The sequence below is a fragment of the Medicago sativa genome, chromosome 3 (assembly GCF_051527215.1).
Source record: "Medicago sativa cultivar Bolivia chromosome 3, Bolivia_mono, whole genome shotgun sequence".
NCBI classification, from domain to species: Eukaryota; Viridiplantae; Streptophyta; class Magnoliopsida; order Fabales; family Fabaceae; genus Medicago; species Medicago sativa.
Genome location: NC_140751.1, coordinates 59,464,273 through 59,479,215, shown reverse-complemented (window position 1 = coordinate 59,479,215; position 14,943 = coordinate 59,464,273). Strand labels below are relative to the sequence as shown.

The 14,943-nt window shown below is 33.0% G+C and overlaps 2 protein-coding genes across 2 annotated transcripts; one reads left to right on the top strand and one right to left on the bottom strand.

Moving 5' to 3' along the window:
- The first annotated feature begins 6,553 nt into the window (after positions 1–6,553).
- On the top strand, positions 6,554–10,054 carry LOC146938692 (elongation factor 1-gamma-like). The gene is made up of 7 exons (XM_085752589.1): positions 6,554–6,634; positions 6,727–6,876; positions 6,994–7,054; positions 7,587–7,636; positions 8,173–8,274; positions 8,541–9,048; positions 9,474–10,054. The coding sequence occupies exons 1-7, from the start codon at positions 6,626–6,628 to the stop codon at positions 9,851–9,853; spliced, it is 1,260 nt and encodes a 419-aa protein (XP_085608715.1). The 5' UTR covers positions 6,554–6,625; the 3' UTR covers positions 9,854–10,054.
- A 669-nt stretch (positions 10,055–10,723) lies between these two features.
- On the bottom strand, positions 10,724–12,180 carry LOC146938691 (uncharacterized). Its single transcript, XM_085752590.1, has 2 exons — positions 11,312–12,180; positions 10,724–11,230 (listed from the first exon to the last, which is right to left on the bottom strand). The coding sequence occupies exons 1-2, from the start codon at positions 12,003–12,005 to the stop codon at positions 10,983–10,985; spliced, it is 942 nt and encodes a 313-aa protein (XP_085608716.1). The 5' UTR covers positions 12,006–12,180; the 3' UTR covers positions 10,724–10,982.
- Positions 12,181–14,943: the final 2,763 nt, after the last annotated feature.

Here is a 14,943-nt window from a genome sequence, read left to right as displayed (position 1 = left end):
CCTTTACTTCCTTAATGGTCTTGACCATATATGATTCTTGTCTTAGCTTATTTACTTGAACCTCTTGTGATAAAGATATAAAATCGTCACATCTTAGCATAAACAATTCTATGAAAAACTATCTAGCTTCTTGACAAACTATGTCGAGTCTCTACGTTAAATCCCATTCTTAATATAATTCGCTACCCAATTATAAATCTATAACTTCTCTCGTATGCCTTGCCTTATTATACCAATTAAATACTAGCTTCTCATTAAAGAAATCATTTTAAAACCTATGCCTTGGAGTCTTGATTTGAGGGGTTATTGTTAAAAAGATCGCTTAAAGAAAACCGCTCGAGAAACGCCTGAACCACCCATGACGAGCAAAACAATGAGGTTCCCCCATTGTTTGCTCACCATGGCGAGTAATGTTGTGTGGGAGGCGAGCTCCTGCTCGCCACTGCGAGTTGGGGGCGAGTAAACCCCCAGTTCTGGAGGTCTAGCTCGCCTTGCAAGCTCTCTGCTCGCCGTGGCGAGTTATGACAGTCCAGGACTGTCAAAAATGGTGTTTTTCACTCAAAAACCTCAAATCCAAGCACCCCAAAGCTTATGATGACTCTAGTAATCATTTGGAACCTGAAAAACAGTCTTTAAGCAAGTATTCACAAGTATATTGGTACAAGACATAAAAAGGGGTAACTTTCTTTATGAGTAAACCCCAGAAATATATGTAGTTTTCTTACAAGCTTAACACACATAATCCCATGATTTGAACTAACTAAGAACTCACCTCAAGATGATTTGAAGATAGGCTCACAAGCTCAAGCCTTTGACAACAAAGTTTATCAACAAAACCCTAGATGGAGAAACCTTTGGTAAAGCTTGTTCCAACTTTCTTGCTAACAATCTTAGCCTAACCTCTACCCTAGAGAAGGATTGGAAGATGATTTGAGAGAAGAATCAAGTTGAAGAAAGAGTAGTGGTAACAATTCTTAGAGAGAAGGAAGAGCATGAAACTTTAGAAAACCTAGAGAGAGAGAGTGAGGAAAATATTATGAAGGTTATGCCCCAAAACCACATAAATATCTCCTCCACGTGAAATTCCAAAAATAACCCTTGCCTTAAACACGCGCATTTTATTGTTATCAGATATTACATCAGTTCCTAATAAGCGGGATATTACATTAGTAGTATTAATAACATGTAGTTTATATATATATAGGGAATTAAAATTTAATTATTCACTATCACTTTCATATAAGATTTTTATCTATATCTTAAAAGTATTGTTAAACTCAAGATTATAATCTATAAAGGTTAGTTGATTATTATGCTCATTTCTGTAACAATGTTTTTAATCTATATAATTGAGCTCATGTCCTTTATTCTATTTCATAATATACACTTTCTCTGTCTTTTCAAATATATAATTGAAACTAAACCAACTAATAAAATACGGTGTGTAATATCTATGACTCTAGTTAAACATCATTACTAACAAGATTCTCATAAATTGTGATTACTCAAATTAAACACTAGTGTTAACAAGGTGCATAACATTCATGACTCTAATTTACAATATTATTAATACATTGAGTAAATTAAACAACATTGTTAACAACATTTTTAGAAATCGTGATTACTTCAACAAGATTGGTTAACAAGGTGCAGAATATCTATGATTCCAATTAACAGTTGTCGCATCATTTTTCGGACTGGTCGAAGGCCATTTGATTTGGCGCTTGACCCACTTTTGATTTCACGACTGAACATTTAATTCTTTTCAAAAGAAAGTGGAAAAAGGTTCAAATACCACATTTTTAGGGATTAAGGGTTCGGGGGTTGGTTATATTTAGGGAAGGTGTTAAGCACCTTAAATATTCGTAGTACTCTACGAGAACCTCTTGATTTTATTTAACTTTTGTGCTATAAACTTGTTTGCTTTAAAAAATGGAATTTGAAATGATAAAAGAAAAGAAAGACCTAATTTATCTACATTTTTATTGATTTGGAAGGACGCATGTCCTTTGCCTACGTACCCGTGAGGGATCAAAACCTCGTAGTTCGGGGTAGAAATTGACGTTTGATTTGTTTTGGGTTTTTTTTATGAGTTTTTGAAAAAAGTTTTAAAATGAAAAGCCAAATAGCAAATTGGAATGGGTTTGTGTTCTTTATATTGAAAGCAAAATCACTCAAAGTAGCATTACATTGATTGATGTTTGATTTAAGAAAATAAAATAAAAAAAGACGATCGCTTGATTTAAGATCAAGGTTTGTTTATGAAAATATTTTGTGATTTTGATATATTTGCATGTTTTGTTATTTTTGAATAATGATATGAAAATTATATAAGCAAAAATATAATATTAGCAGTTGATTTAGGACCAGAGCACTCTGGATTAATTTAATGAAACAAGGACCAGATCGTTCTGGAGAATAATTAAATTAAACAAAAATATAATATTACCAGTTAATTAGGACCAGAGCACTCTGGATTGAGGTGTGTAGTAAATGACAAAATTTAAATATGCATATAATAATAGTAGATAATAGAATGTAATGCGAAAATAAAAAAAAAATGCATGAGAACTAAAATGGACCAGAGCACTCTGGATTGAGGTGTGTATTTAATGACGAAATTTAAATATGCATATGATAATAGTAGATAATAGAATGTAATGCGAAAATAAAATAAGAATGAATGCGAAAATAAAATGGACCAGAGCACTCTGGATTGAGGTGTGTATTTAATGATGAAAATTTAAAAATGCATGATGATATAATAAGCATAGAGTAAAAGAATAAAAATGCAAAAGAAAATGTGAAAATGCAAGAGAATTTAAAGATGCATGATATAAAATAAAAATGATGCAAAAGTGGGGTGCAGGAAGTAAGCAAAGGGGTGCAGATAAAACAGAAGCAAGAGACTGGGCTTAAGGAACATGGTCAGCGCGTTTGGGCTTAGAGTAGACCGGTTCGGTTCAAGCGAACCGGACCGGTTCAGTGAGTATATAAAGAGGAAAGGGCCGGCTTTTGTCATTTCAACATTTTCTTTCTCTCTCTTCTCTCTCTATTTGATTCTTCTTCTCCGATGGAGAAGTGGTGGCCGATGAGAATTCCGGCGCGGTGGTCGGCGAGCTTTTGCTGCGGCGCCACCGCGCCGGAGTTAAAAACTCCTCCTTTTTCTTATTTTTTTTGGTTCTTTCTCTTCTTTTCTCTTCCTCGTTTCAAATTCGTCCTCAAAAAAACAAAAAAACGAACGGTTAAGCCTAGATCTAAGGAATAACCTTTTGTTTTCTTTTGATGTATTTGTTCTTACTGTGATTTGAAGCACAGTTTGGTTTGAACGTTTATGATTGGATTATATCGTTTGAGATGCGATTTGTGTTGTCTTTGTCACGGCTTCGTGATGATTGACGTTTATTGACTGTTTTCGTGACTTGTTTGCGGTTGTATCGAGGGTTTTGAGTGATTGGGTTCTGATGATGTGGGTTTGGAAAGATTTAGTGGCGGTTTGTTTGTGAAGTTGTACCTGGATCGAACTTTGATGATGGTTTTATGTTGACATTGGAATCAGTTGTGAAGATTGGTTCTTTGTTCCTAAATTTTTTAGCTCTCTGTGTTTTAGCTTGCTCCCTTTATTCTGTGTTGCAGGTGCTTGTATTTATAGAATTGGGATTGAGACATTGGGTCTGTGAAGGCAGCAACACAAACTGCCCTTGTGTGGTTTAGAGGGGACACGAAAGGCTGTGTGGAGCTGGCTTAGGAGGCGCGTGACAGGCTGTTTTGAGCTGGACAAAAACCACACTTGGACTTAAAAATAAAAATAAAAGAAAACTATTTTGAAAGAAAATAAGAAACGTGACTAAAGAAAAGAAAAGGGAAAAAAACAATAATAATGAATAATGATAAAAAAAGGAAATAAAATAAATAGAATGGAACACAAACATAAAGTAAAATAGGAAATTAAATGAAGAGGACTAATAATAATAAATAGAAAATAAATGAGTTTAATAAAAATAAAATTGTCCCTTTCGGAATCAAATGAGGTATTTTAAAATACCTCTCTGCCGAAATTTCATCTGAGAAGACGAAATTACTCGGCTAAAAATTGTTTAAAAATTTGTAAAAAATGGTCAAAATTTGGGGTATGACAACAACATTATTAATCAATTGAGTAAATTAAACACCATTGTTCACATCATTCTTAGAAATCATGGTTACTCAAATTAAACACCATTGTTAACAAGGTGCATAATATCTGTGACTATGATTAAAAACATTATTAATCCATTAAGTAAATTAAATAACATTGTTAACAACATTCTTAGAAATCAAGTAAAGAAATAAAATCAATTTTAGTTCAAATTAAACATAATTAATATAATGCTACAAAGTATACACAGTGATGATGATGACTAGTTTGTGATTACTCAAACTTTAATCGAAGTAGATATTGAGCGATTGAAATCGAAGTAGATATTTTGTGCTCTTCAAGTTCTATGGTTTCTTGTGAGCAAAATGAATAAACGAAACTACTCTGAAACAATTAGATATATTGTTAACTGCAAGCATAATAATACTTCTACTCAAACGAGTACTACTTTTTCTTTTGAATTGTATTAGTAAAAATAGTACTACTTCTATTCTAATCTTCAATACAAGTATCATAGAAACTACTCATTTGATATTTTCTGCCATTACCAATCAAGATTTATAAAACTAAATTCCTAACATCAAACAGCCATAGTCACGATAGTAAAGAAAAAGAAACTACTCATGCAGTTATCAAACATGAAAACCAACCTAAAAGAAAAAGCGAAAAAAAATGAAATCTTCACTTTCTAGTGTAAGCATTTGTAGATCACAAGTAAGAATTCATCCAGTGCAGTCCGCTGCATTGTATCATTCGATCTTGGTCCTCCTTATTTCCCTAATGCTATGCTCTCGTTCAAATTCTTTGGTACTTGCACACACACATACACATATATATCAAATAAGGTTCACAAAACCTAGAATTTAAACTCTAGAATAGAAAGGCCATGACAAAGACATAAATGAATAAATTTATGTTTTCATACTACAAGAAATCTTTACAGAAAGACATAAGAAGATTTCAGAAGAATATACTTTACATTATCGTATGTAAATGAAGTAAACAAGCGTTCCAACCACAATTGAACATTCAAACCAACCAACTGAAACAGATGTGAATAAGACCTTAGTCGCCACTAACATACATATACATATAAACAACATATAATGGGTCCAACATCAAAGTCATATTAAAAAATTTCCTAGAAAGTTGGAACAGGTTCAAATTCTAAAAGATGCAGGATGAAACATAATTTTCGTAACATCTATGAGAGAAAAGTATGACCAGACAATCTAATGACTTGCAGGGGGACAAATCCCACCGCCCACTTGCGGGGGCCCCATTTTAAGCCAGATTAAAGCTCTGTATGGACTTGCCCACCGAAATTGGCACCAGAGAGAATCGAACTTGAGACCTTGAGAGAAGCACACTCCAAGATTCCAAGCCAACCACTAAGCCGACCCCAAATGGGTTCAAACACTAATATTATTGATAGTTTTTTCAACTTAGATAGATATGTTTAACACTAATATTATTGATAGTTTTTTCAACTTAGATAGATATGTTTTTTTTTTTTTTTTTTTTATAAAAAAAGAGATATGATTTATTTGTTTTATATTTTAGATAAATATTAATATTTTATTTAATAAATTAAGGATTATAATATGAGTAATCTTTTTTTATTACTTCTAAGTGATATGGATTTTTAATAAATATTATACAAACTAGCGTTCATGCGCTAATGTGTATAAATTATGAACATTAGTTTTTTTAAATAATTTTTGATTAAAAATTATTTTGAGTTTTATTAAAATTATAGGTATAGATATTTTGCACTTTCATATTATGAGGAACTATATTTATCTTTTTTAACGTGACCAATAATAAACAAATATAATATAAATTCTTATATTTTGGAATGACATCAACAACATTCTCATATGCAAATTTGTTTAAGTGAATAATTGAAAATGAAAAAAACTACCCAAAATCATGCATCATCTTTATATATAGTATAAATAACACAAACACTAATATCATTATATTTATATTTGTAAAAAAATATAAATATAAACATTATATATCTAACCCGAACGACGTCTAAAAGAATATATTAGTCTATAACAAAATTAAGGGTAGTTTGTGTTTATTCGACCATCCACAATATATCCCTTATTTTGGATGCTTAAGTGAATCATATATCTACTCATCATCAATTTAACAATTTTTTTAATATCGATACAGAATAAATACTCATTCTCTTCAATACAATATTTCACAAAAAAATTATACTAAATTGACTCCACCGATAACTCTAAATCATTAAATTCAAGAAAAATATTTATTTTAACAAATTTTCCAAAAAATATTTATTTTAACTCATCAAATCTCAACGGAGGATCAACGAATATTCCAAAAAAGAAGACTAAATTGACCTTTTTAAATTTAAGAGACTAGACCCTTTGCAGAGACATACAACGCAGCGCACAGGAAAGAGAGTTCTGCTTCCCAACTCAAACTCAAGCTTTGCGCTTTTCTTCCACAGTCATGGCTCTGGTTAGTAACTTTCTTCCCCTTATTTTCAATTACTTTGATTCTTCCTCAGTTATTAATAACTAATCTAATTGCAATTTTTTTTGGTTATGTAGATCCTGCACGCTCAGAAGGGAAACAAAAATGCTTACAAAACTCTGATTGCTGCTGAATACAGCGGTATTAAAGTTGAATTGGCTCCAGATTTTCAGATAGGTGTTTCCAATAAAACTCCTCAGTTTATCAACATGAATCCTATTGGAAAGGTATTATTATTTATCATGCATAGTATTGTTTAAGAGGATTGATTTTGCTATCCGGAAAGGGTTAGCACAACAGCTTGTTGTATGTTAATATCTAAATTTTATTATTATTTCTTATAGGTTCCGGTCTTGGAAACCCCTGATGGTCCCGTCTTTGAGAGCAATGCGATGGCTCGCTATGGTATGCTTAGTTTATCTATAAACATGCAATATAGATTTATTGTGATGATGTTATTTAATTGGACGGCTGTAAGACCAACGATGATGTAGGGAATGGAGTGGTAGGCGGTTAAGAATTAACACATGAATAAAATAAGTGTAGTAGAGAAGAGGATGTTGCATTAGATGTGTGATAAAACTAGATCAGATAAGATTAGAAATGACAATATTAGAGAGAGTTGGGGGTAGCACCTATTGTAAAAAAGATGGTAGAAAATAGGCTTAGATGGTTTGGATATGTAGAGAGAAGACATGTGGATTCTGTAGTAAGGAGAGTAGATCAGATGGATGATAGTGTTAGATCACTAGAGGCAGAGGAAGACCCAAAAAAACTTTAACAGAAACTATTTGGGAAGACTTAGAGATTAATGAGTTGGACTGGAATATGGTTTATGATAGAACATTATGGCGTAATTTGATCTGTGTAGTCGACTCCACTTTGTGGATAAGGCTTGGTTGTTGTTGTTATTTAACTTCGTTTGGGTTTGCTGCAGTTGCCCGATTGGGTGAAAACAACTTGTTTGGATCATCTCCTATTGACCAGGTACATTTTTTTAAATCCAGTTTTGCCATTATAAGTGAATGTGACTATGCCAATAATCTTAGTTTGGTGGAATCGTGTGGAATCTCTCCTGTTAATCATGGATGGAGTCATATAATCTACAATCTTTGAAAAGTTTTCATGATTATGGTTGCGGTGACAACTTTAGTTGTTTTGTTTGAGACGTATGTGCTATGAGTTTGATTTAAGGTTTTAATCACAAAATATTTCAAGTGTTATGATGTTGTTATGTGAGCTATGCTGTTATGCGAGTGATATTGTTTTATATACATAAGTATTTCAAGTTTAATTATGTTTTATGTGAGTTATGCTGTTATGTGAGTGATATTGATTTTTGAATTTTGTATAATCTTATGATTAGTGTTACGATTGTACGATTTACACTTTCTGATGATTTTGCGTAAAATCTCGACTTTAACTGATATTCCATTCTACTTGTAATATGTATTATTAATATGTGAATTATCTTTCTTGGAAATGGCCTGATATTCCATTCTACTTGTAATTTGCTGTTTCAGGCCCATGTTGAACAATGGATTGATTTTTCTTCTACGGAGATTGATGACAACATTATGAAGTTGTATCGGCCAAGACGTGGATTTTCCCCCTACTTTGCTCCAGTAAGTTGCATACGATGTTATATATTCAATTTCGATATTAATTTGCTTCGTTAACTGGTTTGAAGTTTCGAATCTTGAGTATTGAATATTGACAACAATTATATTATGTTTTATGATTTGTTGGAAATTATATAATGATATATCAGTTGATAACAATTAATTTGCTTTGTTATTAATCGAGTTTTTGTCAATTGTAATACTAATACCTGTTAACTTCCCGTCTTACTGAGTATTTTTCCGTTTTTGAAATTTTTGTCTAAATGAAGGTAGAGGAGGCTGCAATTTCATCATTGAAGAGAGCATTTGAGGCTTTGAACACTCACCTTGCCCACAATACCTACCTGGTTGGGCATTCTGTTACCCTTGCTGACATTATAGCAACATGCAACTTGTATTTAGGTTTCGCTCAACTCTTAGTCAAGAGCTTCACCTCAGAGTTTCCTCATGTTGAGAGATACTTCTGGACCTTGGTCAACCAGCCAAATTTCCGAAAGATATTCGGCCAGGTTAAGCAGACTGAAGCTATGCCACCTATTCCATCTGCTAAGAACCCTACCCAGCCTAAGGAATCTAAGCCCACAACTAAAGATGCACCAAAGAAAGTGGCTAAATCAGAGCCCGAAAAGCCCAAAGTTGTAGAAGCTGAAGAGGAAGCACCCAAGCCCAAACCCAAGAATCCCCTAGATCTTCTTCCTCCAAGCAAGATGGTTTTGGATGACTGGAAAAGACTCTACTCTAACACCAAGTCCAACTTCCGCGAGGTTGCTATCAAAGGTATTGTGATTACACTTCTGTGGTTCCTATTTTTAAGTTTTTGTAGTCTCTAGGATAATGATAGTAGCTTACATCCTTTCGAAATATACTATTATAGCAATGTTTTTGAAAACTCTTCTTTTTATCATGAATATACTTTAGTAAAGAATGTCAAAATTTGTTAATGAGGTTTGAGATTTTGTCAATATAATTTATCCGTTTGACTCGCAATCAAAGGTATTGTGATTATGCTTCTGTGGTTCATATTTTTAAGTTTTTGTAGCTTCTAGGATTATGATTGTAGCTTATATCCTTTGGAAATATACTACTCTAGCAATGTTTTTGGAAACTATTCCTTTATGATGAATATACTGTAGTGAAGAATGTCAAAATTTGTTAATGAGGTTTGAGATTTTGTCAACATAATTTCTCCGTTTGACTTGCAGGATTCTGGGACATGTATGATCCAGAGGGATATTCTCTCTGGTTCTGTGATTACAAATACAACGACGAGAACACTGTTTCTTTCGTGACACTGAACAAGGTTGGTGGGTTTCTTCAAAGAATGGATCTGGCTCGCAAGTATGCTTTTGGAAAGATGCTTATAATTGGATCAGAGCCTCCATTTAAGGTGAAGGGGTTGTGGCTTTTCCGTGGACAAGAGATTCCAAAGTTTATCATGGATGAATGCTATGACATGGAGCTGTATGAGTGGACCAAGGTTGACATCTCCGACGAAGCTCAGAAAGAGCGTGCCAGTCAGATGATTGAAGATTTTGAGCCATTTGAGGGAGAGGCTCTTTTGGATGCCAAGTGCTTTAAGTGAAAACGAAAACTAGTTCTCAGTTCCCATTGAAAGGCTATGGTTTTGTCATGACTTTTTGGTAGAGTTTCATTTCTTTCCTATTTTCTGCTATAATATAATGATGCAGTTTGAGATATTTTGTGATTTCAACGTTGAAACTTAAATCCTTGATTGTGGTAGCTTGATTTTGATGGTAACAAGACCAGTATTACAGGTTCTATATTTCTCCTATGTCGTAAGCATGTATGAAATTTATTGGATTCTCTAGACGCCAAAGAAAAAATAAAAATTTAATTGAAGAGGCTAAATTGGTATATGAATACCAAAATGTATTTTTTTTATTTTGTTGGACAAATGAATAGAGCAAAACAAAATATGTCCCATAAGTACAACTCGTATAGTAAAAAACTGTAAGAATAGTTGATATGTTAGGATGCGTGCTCAAACCTGCAATATCCCTCATCACCGCATTTAGTATGTGTAGATTTGGTTGACAAGCTCTATAAAACTTAAACAAAGAGTATAACAAAATAGAGATTCACAACATTATGTTTGAAATGGACTTTGTGTGTTCTTTTTTTTTTTTTTTCAGTTGCAGGTAAATCATGTTTTCCCAATTAATCACTTAGAGCCGAGCACGTAGGACCATATAGACAACCATATTTTTCCTCAAGAGTTTTAGATTGGAATTGAACTTAAAACCTCAGAACCATCATCCCAATTCTCCTAAGTTCAATGACTTATGATTGGTTTAACAAATATAAATCCAATATATTACTAGAGTTTAGAACTTAAAATATAAATAAATGTTATCTGCAATGTAAAGTACTTAGTTTGTTTGATTTGGATTCCTTACAATTGCACTTGAGGCTAACATATTCTAAATTAGAGTTTCACAAAACACCTCATAGTTTAATTTGGATGTGAAGAAAGTAGAAACATAAAAATGCTAGGCAAGTAACTCATAATCTTGCCAACAACAAAGGCCTTTTTGAATCAAAATGTCAAGATAATAGACAGGCATAAAATTTAAAATGGAAAATAGTGCCCAACATAAAACTTGTAAATAAGGATATCAATCCTTATCAACACATTGATTTCCTAAATGTGACAACTCCTAATTCAATCTGAAGTATTAACTATTGGTGGATCACCTGGAAATATCAATCTCAATTAAGTTTTCATCCTCATTCATATCATTCATTTCTGCTAAAAGCTGCATGAGACTTTGTTGATTGAAAATGGATTCTGAAATGAAATCTGGCCTGACTTCCAATTTTTGCATAGATTCTTCAGTTAAGTTAGACAGGTTCCTGCTTGGAAGGTGGATTTCGATCAAGTTATCCTCCTCGTCCTCGTCCTCGTCCTCCACCTCATAATCGTCATAATCATTGTCATCTGAAGGATTTAACATAATTATCATAGATGCAAAATAAAGCATATAAAAAAATATGAAGAGATAGATAAAGAATTGTGTACCAGAGATAGGATAGACCAAAGGAGAGTATGAGAGTAAACCACTCTCTTTTCCATGTAGGTTATGATTTGTATCTATGATAATTCTGTTAAATCCTTCACTGTGATTATCATAGTCATATTCACCGTCTTCATCATCAGTGTCAGAAACTAACCTATCATGACTACTCAAGTTTTGATATCTATTGTGATCAAACTCAAAAGTTTCGCCGACGATTGAGCCATTGCTTCTTTCACTATCTGATGGAAACGTAGAATCTGATCGCAAATCATCTTGCTGCATATGCTCAGGAACACTGAACTCAAAAGTTCTATCCACGACCAAGAGATTTCTGCTTTCACAATCCAATGGAAATGAATATTCTAACTGTGCTTCAGCTTGCTCCTTATGATTCTCGGCATTTTCACTTTGTATATCAAATTCAGTATCACTAACATCTAATGATGGTTGTAGCTTCTCCTTCATCAACTTTTCTTGAACAACACTTTCATTTTTAGATCCTTTTTTCTTTTTAAATGTGACAATAAACAAAGTGGATACAAGAGCAATTGGTATTGCAAGAAGAAAAGAGAAGTATCTAGAAATTGAAAAGAAAAATGAAAAGGAGACAAGAATCAGCATGATAGTCAGAAAAGTACTTAAATTTGAATTCAGATTGGAACAGAAATGTTGCTTGTTTGCCTTCATCATGATCATTGACTTGCAAAAATGTTGATTAAACACTTAAACCACACAGATTGATGCACAACTAAATCTGAAGAATGCTGATAAACACCAAAGGTTTTTGCGAAGTGAGTACCATAATAACCTTTTAAGCAAAAAACTGCAAACTTTTACCTTCTGTCCTTATGCTCAGTTATTAAATCCCTGTGAAGTGAGTACCATCTTAAAATCTTGAAATTGCTAAATGCATGTACCAAACATATATTTTTTTTTTTTTGAAGGTGTACCAAACATATATGACCCACCAATATGGCACTACATTAAACACATCAAAACAATTATCATTAAGACAAATCCATAATGTACTCATGAATGATGTTGCATGTTTCTATGTTTTATATTTTTGTTCACTAGTCACTACTAGTACTGGACATAAGTCACTTTAATATTCAATATACTATTCAAAATATCAACCTTTCCCCCATAAAGGTAGGCAAATATTTTCTATGGAATCAAGCACAATTTGAGCACTTTTATGACTTTTTTTCTTGACATAATTTCATGTTTTGATTATAGGCTTTTGTGGCAATCGAGTTTTGATGACAAGCCAACACCTTTGGTCATGTAATTCAAGATTAGCCTAAGCCTCGTTGATGCTAAAATATCTACGTGTCAGAAGTATACTTTCCAACAGTACAAATTATTCGAAGCTTCGTCTTTAGGTTGCACAAACCTAATGTATTATCTTTGTATTTAATGATATAAGACTGATTTTCATATTTCTTAGGGTGTGTGTGTGTTTTTTTTTTTTTTTTTTTTTTTTATGGTGTCGGGGTTCGAATTACAGACCTTGTATATATTATGCATTGTCCTTATCAACCGAGCTAAGCTTACGGGGACAAGTGTGTTTGTTTTAAGGTTACCACAAACCTTTTTAAAAAGTGAGATTATAAATTTAACATTCTCATGTATATAACTAGTTTATAAAAATTGTTGTCAAGTATTATTTATTTTTAGAAATAAAATTTACATACGACTCAATTTTTTATTCTCATGTTTAGAGGTGAATTTATTTTGTTCCAAAAAATAAGACACATCTTCCAATAACTACATTTTTCTCTATTATTTTCCCTATTCCCATTATAAATTTGTAAACTAATAAGTTTTTAAAAAAGGTTTCTAGGAATATCAAGAGTTTACCAAACCTATTTGTAAATCTAATCCTAAAAATAAAATTTGAAACCATGAAACAAACGTGTTTTTTTGTCTCTTAAGAAAATAAATTTTTTAAACTTTTACATGCATTTTTTTTATAAAAAAATACATCTATTTAATTTACAATTGAGAAATGTAAGTCTATTTTCTCACATCTATGTAACCAATTATTCTAGAGGTAATTACAATAAATACAAATTTGTTTTTCTTGTAAAAAAAACAATTTGTTTTCAAATTTACTTTCCAACTACTTTTATTAACACTGATAAATTAGTAAGCGAGTCTTATATGAAACTTACTTTTTTTACCCTATGAGTTTCTCGTGTACCCTGTTCGAATTTTAAAATTAGAAATTTTTAACATATTTTAGAGGATTTTATGAAGTTTTTATACTGTTCAGATTCTATAATAGAAAATATATAGAGCGTGAGAAATTAAATAAAGTGGAAAAAGAAGGTAATAAAATGTGAGATTTACTTTTCCCACCCTACTGCCTTCTCGCGCGCCCTGCAAAATTTCCAAAAATACCCCTAGTCCGGATTATATAATCCGGACCATATTGTTAGTGATTTCCGGAAACTTAAATCCGGACTAGATGTTGTGCGCTTTTTTGTGTCTTTCTTTGATGTCAAGGGTCTCTATTGATAGTTATATGAACCCCACACAGGCTGAAATGCTATTGCAGGGTTCATAGGAACGGTCAACAATGACCATGACACCACTGACACCCCTAAAAAACTAAAAACATTTGAAGAAAATTGAAGAAAAGAGGTGAAGTGAAGAATGGAGGTATTTGTTGAAGATGGAAGCCTATTTATAGCCTTAAACAAGTCCTAGGTCATTAATACAGTCAATGAAAACGTGTTAGTGGTTGTAACCGTCCAAACCCAAATTAATGGCTCTCTTTCAAAATAATCCAATGCTGAAGCGTTCCGGATTTTACATTCCGGAATGTCCTTAGCCCTACAGGAAGTGCCAACTTTTCCCTCGTTCACCATTATCGCATTAATCCGGAAAGTATATTCCGGAAACCAAAGGTGCATTCTGGATTGTATATTCCGGAACGCATCAGTGCCATGGCCGGTGGTCTGCACCACACGTTTTTGTCAGTGGTCAAGTCAAAAAAACGTGTTTTACCACGTTTTTTGACTGAATTTAATGCCTCCCAACCGTTTTTGACCCACCCCTCCCTATAAATACCCTTCCAAACCCCACCATTTCTCATACCATCCTCTCCTCCTCTTCTTCCTTCTACAACCATGGTTTTCCATCGTTGGCCTTTCATAGATAAGGGCCTCGTTGAAAACTTTCAGGATTTGTATGAACGGTCAATGAGGATGGAACCGCGCTGCAAAGAAGTGCGGTTCATCTGAGGGTTATGTGGGTCAGTGTGGTTCTTAGCTTCGCCTGCCTGGGCGTGAGTCTGAGCACCAGTGTGGTTCTTCCCGCCCTCCTCTTCCCTCCTCCTCTGGTTTTCCTCCAATTGCCAAACTACTGGTATGTCCTATCATATACCAGTGGTTTGGCTCTTAGGAGATTAGAATTAGGCTCTTAGGAGATTAGAAATAGATTTAGGATCTTATGTAATAAGCTTAAAAAGCTTGAAAATTATTGTAATGTATTGTTCATATATTAATAAAATGAGTTGTCTTTATGTTTGTGTCTTTTTATTTCTGTTTTTTATTTTATTCGCATTTTATTTTACGAATTGTAGAGCTTAAAATTGCAAAAGTTCTGCTAAAATACTATTCCGGAT

Bases quoted from the DNA above. Each gene is read 5' to 3' on its own strand.
- LOC146938692 (XM_085752589.1), top strand. The intron at 6,877-6,993 runs GTATTATTATTT...TATTTCTTATAG, and splicing joins ACATGAATCCTATTGGAAAG to GTTCCGGTCTTGGAAACCCC. The intron at 7,055-7,586 runs GTATGCTTAGTT...GGTTTGCTGCAG, and splicing joins CAATGCGATGGCTCGCTATG to TTGCCCGATTGGGTGAAAAC.
- LOC146938691 (XM_085752590.1), bottom strand. From the start codon at position 12,005: ATGATCATGATGAAGGCAAACAAGCAACATTTCTGTTCCAATCTGAAT. The intron at 11,231-11,311 runs GTACACAATTCT...TAAATCCTTCAG, and splicing joins TTTGGTCTATCCTATCTCTG to ATGACAATGATTATGACGAT.